The 23,558-nt window shown below is 44.0% G+C and overlaps 2 protein-coding genes across 2 annotated transcripts; one reads left to right on the top strand and one right to left on the bottom strand.

Moving 5' to 3' along the window:
* Window positions 1–18,573: 18,573 nt before the first annotated feature.
* Window positions 18,574–18,985, bottom strand: LOC141806442 (histone H2A). Its single transcript, XM_074691985.1, has one exon. It carries the CDS (start codon window positions 18,972–18,974, stop codon window positions 18,591–18,593), a length of 384 nt encoding a protein of 127 aa, XP_074548086.1. The 5' UTR covers window positions 18,975–18,985; the 3' UTR covers window positions 18,574–18,590.
* Window positions 18,986–19,334: 349 nt separating this feature from the next.
* On the top strand, window positions 19,335–19,745 carry LOC141784900 (histone H3). The gene has a single exon (XM_074662857.1). The coding sequence runs from the start codon at window positions 19,335–19,337 to the stop codon at window positions 19,743–19,745; it is 411 nt and encodes a 136-aa protein (XP_074518958.1).
* Window positions 19,746–23,558: the final 3,813 nt, after the last annotated feature.

The following is a 23,558-nucleotide window of genomic DNA, read 5'->3' as shown; positions in this document are numbered from 1 at the left end:
ACTGCCTGTTGATGTGTTCCTTATCAGCCTCCAGATAATGAATATTCATGATCCATAAGAGCTGACTCTGCTGGTCTGTTGCTGAAAAGCAGAGAAGACGATCGTTACGCATTGTAACAGTCAAACAATGAGCAGAACAGACCCAATAACACATCCGTCTCAGCCCCAGATAAGGAATACTCCTGATCCATAAGCTGACTCTGCTGGTCTGTTGCTGAAAAGCCGAGAAGACGATCGTTACGCATTGTAACAGTCAAACAATGAACAGAACAGACCCAATAACACGCCTGTCTCATCCAGAAAACAGAATGAATCCATTCATGTCACAACCATCACTCTGATAGGATCCCTAACAGAGTGGGACATAGAGAAGAGAGAGACATCTCTCAGACAAAACCGCACACATGAGCATGGGGAAGACCAAGATTCTGCAGCGCAGATATCTTCCACTGACATCCCACTGTACAAAGCCACACAAGAGAAAATTCCTCTTGTAAAATGTGCCCTGATGTGCTCAGAAGGAACACAGCCAGCTGACACATAAGCCTGTGAAATAGCCTCACACAACCAATGTGACAGGCGCTGAGCAAAGAGAGGGCGCCCCTGCGAGTGCTCTCTATGATGCACAAATAAACGCTGAGAGTGACGCAGCGTGGCCGTGCGCTCCACGTAACAAGACAGAGCGCGCACAGGGCAAAGAAGGTGTGATGCAGCCTCCTCCTCGGAGTCATGCGGAGGAGGGAAAAATCCCTCCAACTTAATAACTCTTGACCTAAAAGAGCTATTAATGTTCTTAGGCATGTAGGAAGGATTCGGGCGTTAAACAGCCGAGCTGCAATCTCCCTGAATGTGCAGGCAAGATGGAGCAACTGAGAGGGCTGACAGATCACTCACTCTCTTAGCTGAAGTAAGAGCTAAAAGCAGAGCTGTTTTGAGTGATAAAAACTTTGGTGAGATTTGAGACATGGGTTCAAACGGAACCGTGCTAAAAGCCAAACCTCTGTCCATTAGGAGCTGGAGGAAAGACAGCACGCGAGACAGAGGACAAGACACTGGATCCAAGCCTGACTCCATGCACCAGCGCTGAAAAGCTGCCCATTTCCCCGAGTACGAAGCTCTCGTGGATGCAGCTCTTGCGCTCTGGATTGTGCGCACAACCTCGGGAGAGAGTCCGAGCCTCTCTAAGCGCTCCCTTTCAGCGGCCAGGCCCACAGACGCTGACCTATCACAGGGAAACTCCTGATCGTTCCCCCTGCTTGGGAGAGAGCATCCCCCCGCCACGGAATGGGGGAGACGAAGCAAACTGCAGAGTATAACCCCTGGCGATCAGCCTGTTCATCTACCTGTCCAGCGAACATACCCGTCGCTACTCCGAGCAGCGCTCTGAGAGCGGCGAGCATGGTGCTGTGGCGCCTCCTCCGAGAGAGAGGTGAGCCAACTTAAGCCGCCGCTTCCTGCGCCAGAGAAATCTGAGCTGCAGCACATGGGGGGCTCTGATTGAAAGGGCTGATCAGGCTCTTTTTCCACTGACTGAGAAGAGAGGGAAAAAGGCGAAGCCAACCTGTCCACATGAAGCAGAGAATCTCTGTCCGTGGGCTCATGAATATCTAATTTGGCATCAGCCGGAGCAAACAGGGAGCGCTCCGTGTGTGAAGGAGCGGTGTGCTGCTTTGATGACTCGCGGCCGTGCTGCTCGTTAACCGAAGAGTTAACGGCAGCAGGCTCGCTCTGTGTGGGGGCTGTGTGATCACCGTCCGCCGCCATGTCAGCGGGTCGGACTTTGAAGGAGGGAAAAAGGAGAGCTCAACAGATGAGATCTGTGAGTGGCTCTTACAAGAGCTGTTGGTGTTGTTGGTGTCGCCACGCCAACTCCTTTCCCTTTTCCGCTGCACACAAACCCCGGAGGAGGTGGAGGAGGAGCTGGAGCAGGGGGGGGCGAGAGACAGATGCTGCAGGACGCTGCGGTCGCCTTTGGGGCTGGTCCCGGTGGTCCCACCGAATCAGCCTGTGACCCGCTGGGCGCTGAAAGCCGGCCTCACGCCTCCAGATTCTCTCCTCTTCCTCTGCCGTCTTGTGCATGTGCTCCATGAGAGAGTGCAGCTGCTGGCCGCGTCCGCGGAGATGGGGCCATCCAGCAGCTCTTCTTGACTGGCTCTGGGATGAAAGAGGACAGACAGAGCCACATGTTGCGGTATATCTGATGCTGCCAGGCCATGACGCGAGCTGAAGCGGGATGATCATGCTCGCTGCCTTGCTCAGCTCCTCTGCTCTTTCAGCCAGCTTCTCAACTCCAAGACGGCCGCTTGGCCTGGATTCAATGGAGGACGGGCAGGAAGCCTTCATCTGTGAGCTGTATTCTGTCGCCCTCTCGATGATGCCGTGAAGCTCCTGGACGAGCGCTCCCATGACCGGCAGAGAGATGATCGACCACAGAGGGACCCCAGCTATACCCGAGCGAGCCCCCACGTGCTCATCCTCGAAGTTGGTCTCCTCCAGCTGGAGTGATACTGACAGTGCCTCCTCGGGGCCGCCATCATTCGAACCCGGTCCTGCGAGTAGGTTGATGGCTTCCTCCAGACTGCAAGCGTCGGCGACGGAGAAACATCCTCAGCAGCGTCGGTGACAAAATCCACTCGACGCCGCTTCTCTGCTGGGGATAACAGCTTACAGTACGGGGACTTCTCCTGCAGAGTTGGCACTTGTCCGGTGTCCTCCGGGTCGGGTCGGGTCAGGGCAGGACTCCGGCGGTCTGCGACGGTCTGCGACGGTCTACGGCGGTCTGCGGGGGTCTCCGTCGGTCTCCGTCGGTCTCCGTCGGTCTCCGTCGGTCTCTGACGACGCTATACCTGCTGCTACTGTTGTTCTTCTAGTGCTACTTCATGACTGCTGAAGAAAAAGAGGGAGCAGATTGTATGAACCCGCGGCCATTTATAGGCAAGTAGCGCGGGAGGCCCATCACGTGGGTGGGCGTGGACTAAGTTTTTTTCAGTGCTGCGCTGACGCGCGAGGGTGAACCCACTAGCGATAGCCTTAAAGGGCGAAGCCTATACGAAATAGAACTCAGACACACTGCTCGCTGCATTAAACACTGCATGAGGATGTGCCAGAGCTCCGAGGCAGCGCTTTTCTTCCTCCTCTCCTTTCTGTCGTCTGTGTGGATTTCGATGTTCCTGGTAGATCAGCGCCCTCTGCTGAATCAGTTTCTCTTCTGCTGCGTTTGCCCTGATCAAGATGAGCAGAGACGACCACACGACAACAAGTCCGCATCCTTTACAAGCGATACATCAGTCGACTTTAAAGCAAACAAACACCAAGATGGTGAAAACAGAGTAGAATCACAGCCTCATACACACATCTGATAGAAGATCTGCGAGTGAGAGGATGTGTGATTTAAAGACAGCACGGTGGTATGGGAAGGAGTATCTAACAAAATAAGATCAAAAAAACACTTAATGCTAAAGTGATTTTTTTTTTTTTTTTGCGTGGTTTTGATGTTTATGATCTGCTGCTCAAAAAGTATTAAAATAACACAATTATACACACTCAATGACGGATAGCAAACAATAGTTACGTATTGTAACTCCAGATTCTATGAGTATAGGCTGCGCCCTTTAAGGCTATCACTAGTGGGTTAAAGGCGAAGCAGGATGTAGTCAATGCCTCACTGGGTCCTCATCCGAAAAACCCAACATCAAAGCTTCCAATAAACTCAGGTCCGCTCACAAGTCCATTCACAGAATTCTGTATCATGTGAACTCCTGTGCCCTGTATACGCATACGTGCGCAAAGCCAACTGCCTGATGATGTGTTCCTTATCAGCCTCCAGATAATGAATATTCATGATCCATAAGGGCTGACTCTGCTGGTCTGTTGCTGAAAAGCAGAGAAGACGATCGTTACGCATTGTAACAGTCAAACAATGACCAGAACAGACCCAATAACACATCTGTCTCATCCAAGACCAGAATGAATCCATTCATGTCCTTAACTATCACTCTGATAGGATTCCTAGCACAGAGTGGGAGATAGAGAAGAGGGAGACGTCCCTCAAAACCAAACAAATGAATATGAGGAAGACCAAGATGCTGCAGCGCAAATATCTTCCACTGACATCCCACTGTGCAAAGCCACGGAGGAGGAAATTCCTCTCGTAGAGTGCTCTGATGCACTCCAGATGAAACATAAGTCTGTGAAATAGCCTCACACAACCAATGTGACAGGCGCTGAGCAGAGAGAGGGCGCCCCTGCGAGTGCTCTCTATGATGCACAAATAAACGCTGAGAGTGACGCAGCGACCCGCTGGGCGCTGAGAGCCGGCCACATGCCTCCAGATCTTCTCTTCCTCTGACGTCTTCTGCATGTGCTCAACAAGAGAATGCAGATGCTGGCCGAACAGCGCGTCAGCGGAGGTGGGGCCCTCCAGCAGCTCCTTCTTAACTTGCTCAGGGATCGAGATGGACAGACCGAGCCACATGTTGCAGTGTATCTGGTGCTGCGAGGCCATGACGCGGGCTGATGCCACCACTATGGAGGCGCAGAGCGGGATTATCACGCTCGCTGCCTTGCTAAGCTCCTCTGCTCGTTCAGTCAGCTACTCAGAATCCGCTGCTGTCTGCGTAATGCAGTACGCCAGCAGAGTGATGTTGTTAGTTGCTGCTGACGCCTGGCTGGCACACTGGTGGGACCTGTCTGTGAAAATGATCTGTGATCTGGGCCCGGGGAGAGGGGAGGGCCTGTCGTTGGCCGCAAATTAGGTTCGGTCGAACCCTGAAGACAGCCGCCAGGCCTGGATCAAATGGAGGAACAGGCGGGAAGCCCTCATCCGTGAGCCCCTCGACTCTAGTGATGGGAGCTTATGTAACCGCCGGCACCCGGAGCTTCCTTGGTTCAGTCACGGGCCCGGACTGGTAAGGGATAATGGCAGGAAAACGTGGCCAGGTGGGCCATGTGCGGGCCATGTGCGCTGCTGCAAAAACACGGGGACGGGACTAGATAAGCTCTGCTTCTCCCGTCTTCCCTTTCGGACATGTACAATGTGATCATCTATTGACAATGTGTGATGTTGTATATGTGTGTCGACATGACCGAAATAAAAATCAATTCAATTCAATTCAACAGCCCGCCAGCTCATCAAGTTCAGCCAGAGCCGGAGCTGCGGGCACGGAGAGAACTTTGTATGCTGCCGCCCTCTCAATGATGCCGGGAAGCTCCTGGACGAGTGCTCCGATGACCAGCAGAGAGGTGGTCGACCCCAGGGGGACCCCAGCAAAACCTGAGCGAGCCCCCACGTGCTCATCCTCGAAGTCAGTCTCCTCCAGCTGGAGTGAGACTGACAGTTCCTCCTCAGGGCCGACTTCATCCCGGCCCTGTGAGTAGGTTTGAGTGCTTCCTCCAGACTGCAAGTGTCGGCGACAGTGAAATCATCATCAGCAGCGTCTGTGAAAAAATCCACCCGATGCCGCTTCTCCACTGGGGATAACAGCTTGCAGTACAGGCACTTCTCGGGCAAAGTCAACGCTTGCACGGCGTGCTCCGGGCCAGGGCAGGACTCTGACGGTCTCCGACGAAGCTATACCTGCTGCTACTGTTGTTCTTCTAGTGCTGCTTCATGAGGCTGAAGAAAAAGAGGGAGCAGATTGTATGAACCCGCGGCTATTTATAGGCAGGTAACACGGGAGGCTCATCACGTGGGTGGGCGTGGACCAAGGTTTTTCAGTGCTGCGCTGACGCACGAGGGTGAACCCACTAGCGATAGCCTTAAAGGGCGAAGCCTATACGAAATAGAACTGACTCTCAGTCCTCAATGCTGCTAAAATCAACCTCAGAAACATGCTCCTCAGTGAGCTATAGGCTGTAGCAACATACACAAACACAAACACAAACACACACACCCACACACACACACACACACACACTCACACACACACTCACACACACACACACACACACACACACACACACACACACACACACACACACACACACACACACACACACACCTACATACATACATCCACAGAAAGCTGAGAACTTTAGCACATCAAACACACACAAATACGTGTTTATAGCATATATCAGGACGTTTGACTAATCTGTGAAAAATGAGGACACGCCTTTGCCAAGCTCCTAGAGACCTGGGGACCAAAAGCTTTGCTTTCTTTGACCCCAGGAATAAGTATATGCTAAGATTTTGGCTAGAGCAATATTTTGGTCAAGCCTGACTGTTCTGCTACTTTTGAGGACACCGTCATGTTTTTGTGACATATAAGAGACAAACCATCACACACAGATATTTCAGGTTTATGTCAAATTTGAAACCCCTGGACACACACATTTTTCAGGTGTACAGGACTTCTCAAGACTAGTAAAAGTAGAGTATTTCTTTAACTAGGCTTCTGCTACATGTGTGAAATATCCAACTAATAGGCATACATTAACTCTGAAAGATTTTTTTGATGTTCCAATTAACACAAATGGAGCGAAGCCTGTGAGCTAGTTCAGGCAGACAACTCAAGTTGCACTGCTATGCACATATCCTGTGTCCCACTCTTCATAACCATCTTCCAATTACATCCTTTGTCTCTTAATTTGGTGGTCTATTTCATCTGGGAATGTCCCATCTCTCCCTCTGCCTGTCAATGTCTCTGCTGCCCTGCATTTGTACTGCTGCATGTTCTTTCATCCCCACCACCATCCCAGCATCCACCTGCAGGCTCAGGGATTGTGTTTATCAACTTAACTGTGAGGAGTGATGGGGCAGGAGCCTGGGCACTAAACATACATCTGCTTGCTGCTACAATAAACAATTAAATAGTGAGTTGCCTGACTAAACTTGGTAAAACTGACCTGAATGAGGCAACTTTTAAGTTGACAGCTAAAAATGTGGTCAGTTTACTTTTAAAATGTTATAATTGTATTGCATTTATACCAGTTGAGGTATTCGTTGATGCAAATAAAAACTTGAATGACTTTCTGCCTTTTTGAATTTTTAATTGTTAGCATATGTACATTTACATATGTAGACCACAAAATATTCAAACCTAGCTTTGTTTCCTTCAAGCCAGTAACTCAGATGTACTGACTGACTAGAACGCATTTTAAACTTGGAAGGCAAAATAACAGCCAAACATCACAGTTAAAAGAATGTTGTGTATATGCCTGGATGTAACAATTCCAAAGAACGGTTTATCTGAAACCTTCTCACTGGATGAAACTGAACCAGGAGAATGGGGATTGAAGGGAAAAAAAAACGTGCTGATTATTCCAAGCATTTTGCAGCACAGAGCAACATAGAAATCTAGAAATGGCAACAACAAAATAGAGCAAAAAAAAAAATTAAATCTTATATGAACTCAACCTGGGCCACATTTTTTCCTTTATTTAGTTTTATCTATTCATCTTCCTTCTTAATGATATGATTCTGTTGTGAATGTAGAACTTGATGGCAGCCCAATCTCTGTTTTTCAGAGCCCGCGCCTCAGCCTCGAGGCAGGATTCACAGTCACTTTTACCTGGTACTTTAAAACTTGTGATGAAATGTGACATGTGACTTTCAACTGCCTTCACCTCCTCAATGGTCCACCTGCTTCTCCCCTTCCTAGCTGTAATAAGTGGGAAAAAAGAAAATCTCTTAAAACTCAAACAAAGGCTTTACTAAAGTCAACAATGCAGATTAGGATACACTGGTTTTCAGTGGAGTTTGAGTGAATGGATTAAATATGACTGATGGCTCATGCCATAGAACCAGACCACAACCAGTGTGTGAATGTGGTGTGATTGGGTGAAAGACTTGAAAAGAGCTATATAAGTATATAAGTACCATCACCTAGCTCTAAACAAAACCGTTCCATTAGAGGATGTTGATGAAACCTTGAGTACTAAGTTTCTCTGGGAATCTAGAGGAATGAGTAACAATATGTATTATGATAAAAGCACATGCCCATATACTGCCATGCACAAGAAGAATGCATCTTTTTTTATTATAATTAATCACAACAAATTTTTTTGGGGTGCTTTTAATATTCTACCATTTCTTTGTTGACTGATGCCAGTTTTTTTTTGCAGTGTCCCTCATGTAGTCCAGGGTGGGTGAGCAAAGAGTACCCTCATGTTGTCCAGGGTGGGTGAGCAAAGAGTGTCCCTCATGTTGTCCAGGGTGGGTGAGCAAGGAGTGTCCCTCATGTTGTCCAGGGTGGGTGAGGCAGAAATGTCCATGTTACCCAGCATTGTTGAGTCAAGTGCACGGCTTGAGTCATCAGAAATCTCAGTTCTTGAGCCTTTGAAAGACACTGTATGGAGCATTAGCACAGTAGTACCACATGGTACTGCTCAAAAGCAGGCAAGTACCTAGCTATTGTGCTATCACACCTCTCCAAACAAAAACTGCCAAACAAAACCATACCCATTTCTCAATGTGTCACAGTGAGTTTTTATTAATTATGCACTAATTTTTATAACTTGTGGTTTAAAAGTGTGGTTTAAGTGTTATTAAATTTATCTGATAGGACCTCCTATACACGTAATCAAGGCAATGACTGACAGCTGATGCTGACTGGACCTGACTCTGCAATGTGTAGCTGGCAGAAAGGAGCAGAGACTTTAGGAGAGGCAGGTGCGACAGGGAAGCACAAGAAACAGGTCAGACCGGGCTACACAGAAAGGACCCTTGAGAAAGAAAAAGGATCAATACGGAAGACGCCTGGATGTGTTGGTTATATCTTCATGGACCAGGATTGACCTACTATTATAACCTAATTATAACCTACCATAGATTAGTCTACTATGGAGAAGGATTGATAAAACACCAAAATACAGATAAGCAAAGGAAAGTTATCAAGCCTGAGCCAAGTCGACGTGTGTGTGTGTGTGTGTGTGTGTGTGTGTTTGTGTGTGTGTGTGTGTGTGTGTGTGTGTGTGTGTGTGTGTGATTTTGCTTGCTGTATGGTTTTATTACTAAAGATGTGGGCCGGGACAACACGTGGGTGAGGGACGCAAAGGACTACCGGGAACTACAAAGAGAATGATAAAACTCTCATTATAAAGCTAAGGAAAGGGGTTGAACCTTTGCTTACTGGAGTGTGTGTGTGTCAGGACACATGGGCCCATAACTCAGTTCCTCCTCCTTAAAGAGTAGCGTAGCAGAGAAGTTAAAGAGACGCAAAGAGGGCTGAAGAGGTGCTGCAGAGGATAAGGCATGTCTTTCCACAAGAACCAAGGATTGACTTCCTTTTATTACTATTGGGACTTTTAAAGTGCCTTTAACCCCTAGGACTTTGTAGTTTTAGCTACGAAACAATTATAAGGTGTTCTAACAATATTAAGACATAGTTACACACACTCTTCAGACACTAGATGAGACCAAATAAGGACATCCACCTAAACACACTGTCAGATTTTCGAACAATTTGAGGCCACAGTTACTCACACTCTTCAGACACTAGTTGAGAAAAATAAGGACGTCCATCTAAACACATTGTCACATGTTCTAACAATAAGAGGACACAGTTGCACACCCTCTTCAAACACTAGTTGAGACCAAATGGGGACATCCAACTAAAAACACTCTCACATTGTCTAACAATATGAGGACAGAGTTACACAGACTTTTACACACTGTCACTTTTGTAATAATATGAAAAAAGAGTTTCACAGACATTTCAGACACTAGTTGAGACCAAATGAGGATGTCAAACTTAACACATTGTCAAATGTTTTAACAAAATAAGGACTCAGTTACACACACTCTTCAGACACTAGTTGACATGCACCTAAACACTCTGTCAGATTTTTGTACAATTTGAGGACACAGTTACATTCACTCTTCAGACACAAGTTGAGACAAAATGAGGGCGTCAACCTAAACACAGTGTCAAATGTTCCATCAATATGAGGAAAAAGTAACACAGACTCTTCAGACACTAGATGAGACCAAATGAGGACATCTACCTTAACAAACTGTCACATGTTCTAACAATAAAAGGACACAGTTACACACCCTTTTCAGACACTAGTTGAGACCAAATAAGGACGTCAACCTAAACACACTGCCAAATGTTTTAACAATATGAGGAAACAGCTACACAGACTGTTCAGACATTAGTTGACACCAAATGAGGACATCCACTTGAACACATTTTCACATGTTTGAACAATATGAGGACACAGTTACATACATTCTTCAGACATTAGACAAGACAAAATGAGGACGTCCACTTGAAAACATTGTCACATTTTTTAACAATATGAGGACACAGTTACACATACTCTTTAGACTTTAGTTGTGATCAAATGAGGACATCCACCTTAACACACTGCTACATGTTTTAACAATATAAGGACAGAATACACATACTCTTCAGACACTAGATGAGACCAAATGAGGACGTCCACCTAAACACAGTCACTTTTCTAACAATATGAGGACATAATACACAGACTCTTCAGACACTAGTTGAGACCAAATGAGTATGTCAACCTCAACAAACTGTTACAATTTCTAACAATATGAGGACACAGTTACGCACACTTTTCAGACACTAGTTGAGACCAAATGAGGACATCCACCTAAACACACTGTCACATGGTCTAACAATATGAGGACACAGTTACACATAACTCTTCAGACACTAGTTGAGACCAAATTACGAGGTCTACCTAAATGCACTGTCAAATTTTCTTACAATATGAGGACACAGTTACACAAACTCATCAGAAACTAGTTGAGACCAAATGAGGATGTTCAACTAAACACACTGTCACATTTTCTAACAATATGAGGTAACAAATACACAAACTCTTCAGGCACTAGTTGAGACCAATGAGGACGTCCACCTAAACACACTGTCACTTTTCTCACAATATGACTACAGAGTTATACACTCTTCAGATACTAGATGAGACCAAATAAGGACGTACACCTAAACACACTGTCAAATGTTTTAATAATATGAGGAAACAGTTACACAGACTCTTCAGACACTAGTTGAGACCAAATAAGGGCATCCACCTAAACATACTGTCACATGTTCTAACAATATGAGGACACAGTAACACACTCTTCAGACACTAGTTGAGACCAAATGAGGACATCCAACTAAACACACTGTTACTTTTCTAACAATATGAAGACAGAGTTACACAGACTCTTCAGACACTAGTTGAGACAAAATGAGGACGTCAACCTAGACACAGTGTCAATTGTTCCATCAATATGAGGAAAAAGTAACACAGACTCTTCAGACACTAGATGAGACCAAATGAGGGCATCCACCTAAACACACTGTCACATGTTCTAACAATATAAGGACACAGTTACACAGACTCTTCAGACACTAGTTGAGACCAAATAAGGACATCAACCTTAACACACTGTCACATTTTCTAACAATATGAGGAAGCAGCTACACAGACTGTTCAGACATTAGTTGACACCAAATGAGGACATCCACTTGAACACATTTTCACATGTTTGAACAATATGAGGACACAGTTACATACATTCTTCAGACATTAGACAAGACAAAATGAGGACGTCCACTTGAAAACATTGTCACATTTTTTAACAATATGAGGACACAGTTACACAGACTCTTTAGACTTTAGTTGTGACCAAATGAGGACATCCACCTAAACACACTGTCACATGTTTTAACAATATAAGGACAGAATACACATACTCTTCAGACACTAGATGAGACCAAATGAGGACGTCCACCTAAACACAGTCACTTTTCTAACAATATGAGGACAGAATACACAGACTCTTCAGACACTAGTTGAGACCAAATGAGTATGTCAACCTCAAAAAACTGTTACAATTTCTAACAATATGAGGACACAGTTACACACACTTGTCAGACACTAGTTGAGACCAAATGAGGACGTCCACCTAAACACACTGTCACATGGTCTTACAATATGAGGACACAGTTACACATAACTCTTCAGACACTAGTTGAGACCAAATTACGAGGTCTACCTAAATGCACTGTCAAATTTTCTTACAATATGAGGACACAGTTACACAAACTCATCAGAAACTAGTTGAGACCAAATGAGGATGTTCAACTAAACACACTGTCACATTTTCTAACAATATGAGGTAACAGATACACAAACTCTTCAGGCACTAGTTGAGACCAATGAGGACGTCCGCCTAAACACACTGTCACTTTTCTCACAATATGACTACAGAGTTATACACTCTTCAGATACTAGATGAGACCAAATAAGGACGTACACCTAAACACACTGTCAAATGTTTTAATAATATGAGGAAACAGTTACACAGACTCTTCAGACACTAGTTGAGACCAAATAAGGGCATCCACCTAAACATACTGTCACATGTTCTAACAATATGAGGACACAGTAACACACTCTTCAGACACTAGTTGAGACCAAATGAGGACATCCAACTAAACACACTGTTACTTTTCTAACAATATGAAGACAGAGTTACACAGACTCTTCAGACACTAGTTGAGACAAAATGAGGACGTCAACCTAGACACAGTGTCAATTGTTCCATCAATATGAGGAAAAAGTAACACAGACTCTTCAGACACTAGATGAGACCAAATGAGGGCATCCACCTAAACACACTGTCACATGTTCTAACAATATAAGGACACAGTTACACAGACTCTTCAGACACTAGTTGAGACCAAATAAGGACATCCAACTAAACACACTGTCACATTTTCTAACAATATGAGGAAGCAGCTACACAGACTGTTCAGACATTAGTTGACACCAAATGAGGACATCCACTTGAACACATTTTCACATGTTTGAACAATATGAGGACACAGTTACATACATTCTTCAGACATTAGACAAGACAAAATGAGGACGTCCACTTGAAAACATTGTCACATTTTTTAACAATATGAGGACACAGTTACACAGACTCTTTAGACTTTAGTTGTGACCAAATGAGGACATCCACCTAAACACACTGTCACATGTTTTAACAATATAAGGACAGAATACACATACTCTTCAGACACTAGATGAGACCAAATGAGGACGTCCACCTAAACACAGTCACTTTTCTAACAATATGAGGACAGAATACACAGACTCTTCAGACACTAGTTGAGACCAAATGAGTATGTCAACCTCAAAAAACTGTTACAATTTCTAACAATATGAGGACACAGTTACACACACTTGTCAGACACTAGTTGAGACCAAATGAGGACGTCCACCTAAACACACTGTCACATGGTCTTACAATATGAGGACACAGTTATACATAACTCTTCAGACACTAGTTGAGACCAAATTACGAGCTCTACCTAAATGCACTGTCTAATTTTCTAACAATATGAGGACACAGTTACACAAACTCATCAGACACTAGTTGAGACCAAATGAGGATGTTCAACTAAACACACTGTCACATTTTCTAACAATATGATGTAACAGATACACAAACTCTTCAGGCACTTGTTGAGACCAAATGAGGACGTCCACCTAAACACACTGTCACTTTTCTCACAATATGACTACAGAGTTATACACTCTTCAGATACTAGATGAGACCAAATAAGGACGTACACCTAAACACACTGTCAATTGTTTTAATAATATGAGGAAACAGTTACACAGACTCTTCAGACACTAGTTGAGACCAAATAAGGGCATCCACCTAAACATACTGTCACATGTTCTAACAATATGAGGACACAGTAACACACTCTTCAGACACTAGTTGAGACCAAATAAGGGCATCTACCTAAACACACTGTCAAATGTTCTAACAATATAAGGACACAGTTACACAGACTCTTCAGACACTAGTTGAGACAAAATTAGAACACCCTTCCAAGCACAGTCACATGTTTTAACAATATGAGGACAGAGTTACACACATTCTTCAGACACTAGATGAGACCAAATGAGTATGTCCACCTAAACACAGCTCCGGCTCAGCTCCCTCTTCACCACGACAGACCTGTGCAGAGTCCACATTACTGTGGACGCCGCACTGATCCGCCTGCCGATCTCTCACTCCATCTTTCCCTCACTCGTGAACAAGACCCCGAGATACTTTAACTCCTCCACTTGGGGCAGGATCTCATCCCCGACCTGGAGTGGGCACTCCACCCTTTTCCGGCTGAGGACCATGGACTCGGATTTGGAGGTGCTGATTCTCATCCCAGCCGCTTCACACTGGGCTGCGAACCACTCCAGAGAGAGTTGAAGGTTTCGGCTTGATGAAGCCAACAGGACCACATCATCTTCAAAAAGCAGTGACCCAATCCTGAGGTCACCAAACCGGACCCCCTTGACACCCTTGCTGCACCTAGAAATTCTGTCCATAAAAGTTATGAACAGAATCGGTGACAAAGGGCAGCCCTGGCGGAGTCCAACCCTCACTGGAAACACGACTTTGCAACATCGCGTGGACATCAGGGGCAGTGCCTCTGGATTGGCAGACCGGGGTGGTGGTCCCCCTTTTTAAGAAGGGGGACCGGAGGGTGTGTTCCAACTTTAGGGGGAGCACACTCCTCAGCCTCCCTGGTAAGGTCTATTCGGGGGTACTGGAGAGCAGGGTCCGTAAGAAAGTCGAACCCTCTTTTTATTTTTTATTTATCTATTTATTTTGAAGTGTTATTATTATTATTATTGTTATTATTATTATTTCAATTGTTATTTTTTTCTCTATCCTGTTGGCTTCATAACTGCTCTGTAAAATCCCTCAGCCTGAAACCCATCTCTCTATTCCTCTGCCATGTTTTTATATGTCAAAGCACTTTGTAAACATTTTGTTTTTAAAGGTGCTAAATACTAATACAAATAGATAAAGTCATATATATATATATATATATATATATATATATATATATATATATATATATATATATATATATGTGATAAAAAAAGAGGTAGCCTACAACAAAACTGTGCAATAGAAAGAAGGGGTAGAGGGCAGAGGGGTAATATACTTTATTGGACTGTTAATAATGTATTCAAACCTTCTTTTAATGTGTAAGTGAGAGTTAGTGACATTTGAGTACTCACTGAGTGACGTCAGTCAAAGTGTGTGAAAAGTGTGTTAAGTTCCAAAACTGGCCACTAGTTGGCGTGGCCGACAGTGAGCAAACTTGACAAACACACACACACACACACTGAATTTCATAGACTGTGATATTTTAGGACATTCAAGTTTTATGGTCATGGAGCATGTTGGATCGATTTTGAATGCTGTAGAATACTTAAGAAACATAGGGCATCATAAATGTACTTAGTTTGCTTCTCTGAGAGCGTAGGAAGTGTGTCTACAATGCAAGAATGTCTTGAAAAATGAGGATATCAAAAATGTCCTTTTTTTTCCCAGTGTCCTCATGTTGAAGGTGTGTTTTCATAAAAATGTACTGATATGTCATGAAAACAAATTCGTATCACACACACACACAAACACACACACACACAAACACACACACACACACACACACACACACACACACACACACACACACACACACACACACACACACACACACTGACACACACACACACACACACACACACACAAACAAACACACACACACACACACACACACACACACACACACACACACACACACACACACACACTGAAAAAGGTGCCTTGTATCGGAGTGCTGTGTCTGGTCTTGAGAAGCCTGAGGACTCCAACAAATGAAACACACACACATACACACACAAATGAAAACAAACATCCTTCGCACCTGCAAAAGCATTCTATGCCATCTGACTGTTGGGGAGTGTAGGCTACCCTTTGATCTCTTATGATTTCCTTTGATATATATAGAAAAATTAAACTTCAAACAAAAAAAAAAAAAATCCTTTGATCAAGCAAGTATTTAACTAAATCAGAGCTTGGCTGGTCATTTCCCATAAGAGCAGCCATGAAGCGACATCTAACTTTGGGGCAGGCAGTGCTAGCATGTCTTCAGGCTTCTGAAGAAACCGAGGAGGAACTTAGCAGCCCAGACTCCCCTTGGAGCCAGGAGGTTTCAGAGGAGGAGTACCTGCCTGGGCCCGGCAGCTTGAGGGACAAGGAGGAGACAAAGGATGAGGAGACAGAGGATGAAGAGATGAAGGAGGAGGAGGAGGTAATGGAGGAGGACAAAGAAGAGGAAGAGGACAACGACCAAGAGGAGGTAGAGGCAGCAGCACAGTCCAGCACTGAGTGGAAATCCAAAAATGGAGCAAACCTGTGGTCTCCATCACACCACGAGATCCTGCCATATTACCTGCCTGCCATTTTGAGCCCAGGGCCAACGCTTTTTGCTGTTGCAAGAATAAGGGATCCTCAGAGTGCCTTTGATGTCTTTTTCCCAGAAGACATCCTGCAGCTGGTCCTGGGCTATACCAACCTGGAGGGCCAAAGGTCAGTGGAAAGCTGGAAAGATTTGGATATGATTGAGCTGCTTGCTTCCTTGGGGCTACTTATTCTGGCTGGCCTGTATAGATCTCTGCACGAATCCGTTTTAAGCTTGTGGGAAAATGATACAGGCAGAGCAATTTTTTCAGCTACCACGCCCAAGGACCGCTTTATGCAAATTAACCAGGCTCTGAGATTTGACGACAAACTCTCCCGACCACAACGCCATAGGAGAGAAAAGCTGGCCCCAGTTCACGATCTGTGGGCCAGGTGGAGCAGCCTGCTGCCCATGATGTACAACCCAGGGAGGGATATCTGTGTTGATGAGCAGCTGGTCCCATTTAGGGGCCGCTGCTCATTCCGCCAGTATATGCCATCGAAGTCAGCCAAGTATGGCTCAAAGACCTGGGCCCTCTGTGATGTTAAGATGTTGTATGTGCTGAGGCTCCAGGTCTACACGGGGACGTCTGGCTCTGCTCCACCAGAACGTCAACAGGGGATGTGAGTTGTGCTGGAGCTCACGGATGGCCTCCAGGGCTACAAAGTAACAACCAACAACTTCTTTACTCCTCCCCCCTGGCTGAGGAGCTTCTGAAAAACAAGATGGCCCTGGTCGGGACAGTGGGTTAGGTTAGGGTTAGGGTTAGGGTTAGGGTTAGGGGTTAGGGTTAGGGTTAGGGTTAGGTTAGGGTTAGCCTAACCCTAACCCAGGGCAAACAAGCCTGAGCTTCACCAAAAGCTGGTTGAAATGAGGGGCAGACATGTTCTCTCATCTTTGTTTGCCTTTGCTCAAAACAAGGCAATCGTGTCATATGTGCCTAAAAAAAAACATAAACGTCCTCCTCCTAAGCACACGACACAGAGAGCCAGAGGTTGAAGCATCAGGATCCAGAAAACCGAAAATTATCCTGGACTACAACTGATGTAAAGGGGGTGTCGACCATCTGGACCAGGTAATTACACAACTCTTTTTTTTTTGTTTTTTTTTTTTACTGTTACTCATTTCATGTTATTGTGTGATATAGCAATAAACTATTTTCTTTATTTCTTTCTGTATTTTTTAATCAGGATGTGTAAAAACATTTTCACATTTATTTATTTATTGCTTTTCCCTTTTTTTTAACCTTTTGCATATGGGACATACTCCTGCCGCAGGAAGACATGCCGCTGGCCTGTGAGCCTGTTCTTCCACATGGTTGACGTCTCCTGCTTTAATGCTTTCATCCTCTTCACATCTATTCAACCCTCCTGGAACAGAAGGAAACTCTCCAAGAGGCGTCTGTTCCTGCAGGAGCTCAGGAAAGTTAAAAGTTATATAAAACTTTATATTTTTAGATAGGTCTGAAGTAGTTTAATAGATTTAATGCAGTGAAAGCTTGAAAAATATCAATTCAGTATTGTTTTCTAGCTTAATATTGAGGGCAGACGTTTTGTCCATTAAGTGTACTCACGTGTAGAAATTTTTTGTACTTCTGGGGGTTAAACCACATTTTCTAAAAATAACAAAAAAAAAAAAAAAAAAATTGGTGTTGTTTACATGACTTGAATTTTAGAGGTCTGGTCAAGGGACAGCTTCTTCCCAATGGAAAGTAGGCCTATCCTAAAGAAGAAAAAAAAAAGATGATTTTTTTAAAATATATTTTTTGGTTTTCTCTGTCTTATTTTATTGTTTTTGTTTAAATAGTTTATAAGAAAAGACCTTTGCAACCATATATGACTGAAGACATTTTGTTAACTCTTTCGATGTCAGGGAATAGCAATTTGGACACTTTCGGTAGAATGCCCCATGAATGTTGTAAATTGTAGTTGATAGTCTTCTTAATGTTATTTTCAGTCTGCAACTAACCGAGTCACATTTGGACATTTGTCCAAGATAAATCATTCTTTCCCAGTCATCTCTGTGCGTAATGGCGAGCTATTCACTTCCACTCGTCGAAACTTCTCCCTCTCACACACACAAAAACTTTGTTTTTGGCTTACATGGTCGAAGATGGCTGAACACTTAAATGATCGAGGCACTATTGCTCGAGTGTCGGTAGCCTACGGGATGGATGATTAACGACCATTTTATGTACCTTTCAAGGGGTACCATGACTGCTACTTTGTTAATAATAGTTTTCTCCATGGTACTCTTGACAGGAAGTGGTCTCTCTGGTGGAGGTGTGTGGCTCTTAAAAGAGCCTTTGGGTTGTTTGCAGTCAAGTATGAGACTTTACTTCTTGGCGGCCTTCTCGGTCTTCTTGGGCAGCAGGACAGCCTGGATGTTGGGCAGCACGCCGCCCTGAGCGATGGTCACTCCGCCCAGCAGCTTGTTGAGCTCCTCGTCGTTGCGCACAGCCAGCTGCAGGTGACGGGGGATGATACGGGTCTTCTTGTTGTCACGAGCGGCGTTTCCGGCCAACTCCAGGATCTCAGCGGTCAGGTACTCCAGCACAGCCGCCAGGTAGACGGGGGCACCGGCTCCAACACGCTGGGCATAGTTTCCTTTACGCAGCAGTCTGTGGACACGACCCACGGGGAACTGGAGCCCGGCACGGGATGAACGGGTCTTAGCCTTAGCTCTGGCTTTACCGCCGGTTTTGCCTCTTCCACTCATGGTTGGTTCTTCTTCAGCCTGGATCCAGAGAAATGTCCTCAACGCCTCAAAGTCCCCTGATATAGGCTGAGAGCGCGCGCTTTTCCCCGGCGCACCAACCAGTAAAGAGGCTCTGGAGCAGAGCAGCAGAGGGCGGACCGAGCTCAGCTCCGCTCCACCATGCTCTTCAATGAGCAGCAGAGCCTTAGCGGGGGCTCTGTCCCCCTCCTCTGCGGGGCTGAGCTCCAGGAGCGGCCTCTCACCAATCAGCAGCCGGAGCTCTCAAGCAGCGTCACCGTTTTACAGCCGCTCCTCCGCTTTAAGAGCAGCAAGGCTCCGCTCTGCTTCACATATTTCTCCAAGTCAGAGAAAGAAGACAGCATGGCAAGAACCAAGCAGACCGCTCGTAAATCCACCGGAGGCAAAGCCCCCAGGAAGCAGCTGGCCACCAAGGCTGCCCGGAAGAGCGCCCCGGCCACCGGCGGCGTCAAGAAGCCTCACCGTTACAGGCCCGGGACCGTGGCTCTCCGGGAGATCCGCCGCTACCAGAAATCCACCGAGCTGCTCATCCGCAAGCTGCCCTTCCAGCGCCTGGTCCGAGAAATCGCTCAGGACTTCAAGACCGACCTGCGCTTCCAGAGCTCTGCTGTCATGGCTCTGCAGGAGGCCAGCGAGGCTTACCTGGTGGGGCTGTTCGAGGACACCAACCTGTGCGCCATCCACGCCAAGAGAGTCACCATCATGCCCAAAGACATCCAGCTGGCCCGCCGCATCCGTGGAGAGAGAGCTTAGACTGTCTGCAGCTCAATAACAACAACACAAAGGCTCTTTTAAGAGCCACCACACCAACAAGAGAGCCCAATCCTGCTGAAAATATCAATCAAACGGAATTGTCACAAAGACATTCAAAATGCAACAAAAAAATCATTGAACAATTTCAGCATCGTGAACTACTATGGTCAACTAATAATGAACTCTAACCCATTATCACTAAATGTTAAATCAAAGGTATTAACTCCAACGCTGAAGAAACAGTTAAGGAGACAGAAAAGAGCTCTCCTCCACACGTCCTAAGCATCTCTCCACGAAACAGCCCAATGCTGCCACACAGTGGTGCTTTGTAACTCCTGCAATGAGTCTTCAATTTCAAATTGAAAACTGACTACAGCAGAATTTTCTCTGCAATAACTGAATTATTTTATGTTCTAATGAGGTTTTGTCCAAGAAGCAGTAAATACTTTCTAAGCCACAGAAAAAGAAAAATCCTGTGGTAACTTAAGAAGGAGACCATCGTTTTTATGTGGCTCACACACCTGCTGTTGCTTTTACTGACTGTAGACTATGAACTGTTGTAAAATTTCAAGCAAGGAGTCAGATACACCATGAAATGCTTGCTTCAGTTTTGACTGGAGAAGGAAATCCTGTTTTATCTTAGCTGTTAAAACAGCTTCAAAATGTTTGTGTGTCTCTCTTTGTTTACATCGGTCACACAGTAACTTATGCATGGTGTTGAGTCGACAGTAACAGCGGAAACCGGTGATTCTTTACCTGTTGTTTTTTGTTATTTCCCTTTGTTCACAGAAAGTTTTCTCTTCACTCCCTCTGTGTCCTCTTCCTCTGGGAGTGTGGTGTTGCTGTCGCTGTCTGAGGTGCTGAACAACAACATGTAAAACTGTTTTGTCAGTCATATCAAAGCTCTTCAAAGAGCCACCTCATTTCACCCCACGGCAGATATGATCACAAAGTGTTTCCACACATTGACCTGCAGCAGGCCACCCACTGGATCTGTTAAACAACTATATTCTTGAATCACTCATACCCCAGCACAGTGATAACTGACTCATCAGATTTTTCTCTCCTCTTATCTATGTTAGTATTTCTTTAAATGATTTAAAAATGTGGGGGTTTTATGTCTCTTGAGCACTAATACACTTAAATGTATCCTTTGTTGATGAATTTTCTCCTTAACAAATCTGTAGTTGATATATTTTCCTATGGGAAATGTTAATACACTTAAATGTGTATTAGAAAAAAAGAAAGCAGCAGGTCAGAAATGCTTTGGGCTGTGTTACACCTCCTGCAGCAGAGCTCTTTGGCTCCTCTATGGTGAGCGCTTCACAGTGGAAAATGTTTATTCTCTTCATTATAAATATGTGGTTGAAGAAACTTGGACAGATTGCACTGTGGTGAAGAAGATACAGTGGGACATGTTTCAGTAGAAACAGGACTAATAATATGAAATCTTCTAGGTGAAGCTATAAGCTAAAGAGAAAAGGTGTGTATCATTTGCTGAATGAAAATGTTTCTCCTGTAAGAGCCTCTGTATTCAGTGTGTGCTGTAACAGGTTGTCCTACTAGAGTGAGCTCTTTGTCGTGTTTGATGACTGTCATGATGCACCTTGTGTTCACCTGGTCAAGGCTGAGTAAATGTTTTAGTGAGGATGTCATCATTCTTTTTACACAGATAACGTTTCATTAATTGGATTGGGATGAATAGCCCCCTTTCATTTTAGCACCACACAGAGAGCTGAGATCATTTTTTAGAAGTTTAACCCCGCCTCATTACCCACTTTACAAAGAAGTGCTCAATACGTCATACTTAAGTCAATAGTAAATAAAGGAACTTTTACTTCTGCTGGAGTACAGTCACAGAGCTACTTCTACTTCTAATTTTGACTTTTGTTTTTGCAAAGGTCTCATACACTGAACTCTTTCAGCATATTTCTCTGTTATTTTTTTTTATTGGGTTAAAGTCAGACAGTATGAAGATGAACTCAGCGAGTCTGGACTGCATGTGAAAGATCAGAGTGCTGGAAAAAAACGTATATATATATATATATATATATATATATATATATATATATATATATATATATATATATATATATATATATATTAGGGATGCACGATATTGGATTTTTGCCGATATATCGAAACCCCTTTTGGCCGATACCGATACCGATAATCACAAGTTTGTTTGTTTTTTTCATTGTAAAGAAAGCTTAGTCTATCTTGTACTGGAATTTATATGTTACTCTTATTGTGACGGTCTTATTTGTTTAAGAGACACACATAAAACAAGACAAAATACATTTGATTTTACCATAAATAAGAAATGTATTTTTGTTTATTGTTTTCTCAAACTCAAGACACTCAGTATTGAAATACAGAAAAATAGTTTCTTTAGACCACATGAACTTTAAATGTACAAAGCATTGTCAAACTTAAGTCAAAAGTAGTTAAAGGAACTTTTACTTCTGCTGGAGTATGGTCACAGAGCTACTTCTACTCCCACTCTTAAACTTGAAGAGAGTATCTGTCCACAGTCTTCACAAACTCTGCTGGAACACGCACTGAGTGTATCTGTGTGAGAGACTGCCTACAGTCTGAACACATACTGTATTTGACTTGCTGATTGTAAAAATCAAACTGATAGAGGATACAATTTTGACCTTTTTTTTTTTTTAAGGTCTCATACACTGAACTCTTTCAGCATATTTCTCTGATTTTTTTTTTCATTGGGTTAAAGTCAGTGAGGACTGTTTATGTTTCATTGCAGTTGTTCTGCTGCTTCAGTCCAAAGTCTAGAGCTGCCCCGTTCTCCTTCAAAAACACTTCAGAGTGAAGATGAACTCAGAGAGTTTGGACTACATGTGAAAGATCAGAGTGCTGGAAACCTCCTGCTGTCACTTCCATATTTTTTCTCTCTCTGCTTGTTTCCTGTTTGAAACTGCTGCTTCATTTCACCTTCACTGCTCCACTTCCAGCAGATCATTTCCACCCCTGGTAAAGTAAAGTAACACACACTGTTTAACATGTCTGATCATCTGTTAAACTGACCTGAGAACAGTTCAGATGGTAGTGAGAGAGAAGTGCTGTTTTTTGTGGCTGAAATGGTGGATCAGATGAATGAAGAAACAAGAAGATATGTAGTACTTTAATTAAACTGTGTACAGGACACAGGATGAGGTCAAACCACATGTTGTCTCTGTGATTAGTGTGACTTGTCACATATTTACATGATACTTGTATGCTATTTTACCAGGTAAACCTGAACTGTCCTTATAAATTCCCATGAGTATGATCACAAGGTAAATTTAAAAAAATTACAAAATGTTTTTTTTTACTGATGTAATACAACATGCCTTTATAAGGCAGTTGGTTTTATTGTTTTATGATCATCTTCTCTGAACAATGGAAACATTTTGACTCTTTTCACAAGTTAGGGATAAACCGCTCAAAGAAGTTGTAAAATCACTCCAGGAAGAGCTCTCTGAACAATTCAAACCTTACTATTGAGTTTAAGCTGAAATAAGTCTTGATTTTGAATATTGAGTTTTAAAAACACAGTGAGAGCTCAATCTAAAATCAACATATCTCCTTACTGTATGAACATCCACCTTAGGTTACATAAAACAAATGGTGCCCATTAAAAATGTATGTAGGCCGTGGTACATTAGACTACTGAAACTACTTTAAAAAAGGGGATGATTAAACTTTACACCATATATTTTTACTTCACCACAGGTTAGGAATCACTGTGCTATGCTGATCACAGATAAACTAATAGTTTTGTATTTAAGAACATAGTTAGTAAAACTTTTT

This window comes from Halichoeres trimaculatus, unplaced genomic scaffold (genome assembly GCF_033239565.1).
Source record: "Halichoeres trimaculatus isolate MK-OKI-2021-1 unplaced genomic scaffold, fHalTri1.1 fHalTri1_scaffold_2, whole genome shotgun sequence".
Lineage (NCBI taxonomy): Eukaryota > Metazoa > Chordata > Actinopteri > Labriformes > Labridae > Halichoeres > Halichoeres trimaculatus.
This window is presented reverse-complemented; position numbering and strand designations above follow the sequence as displayed.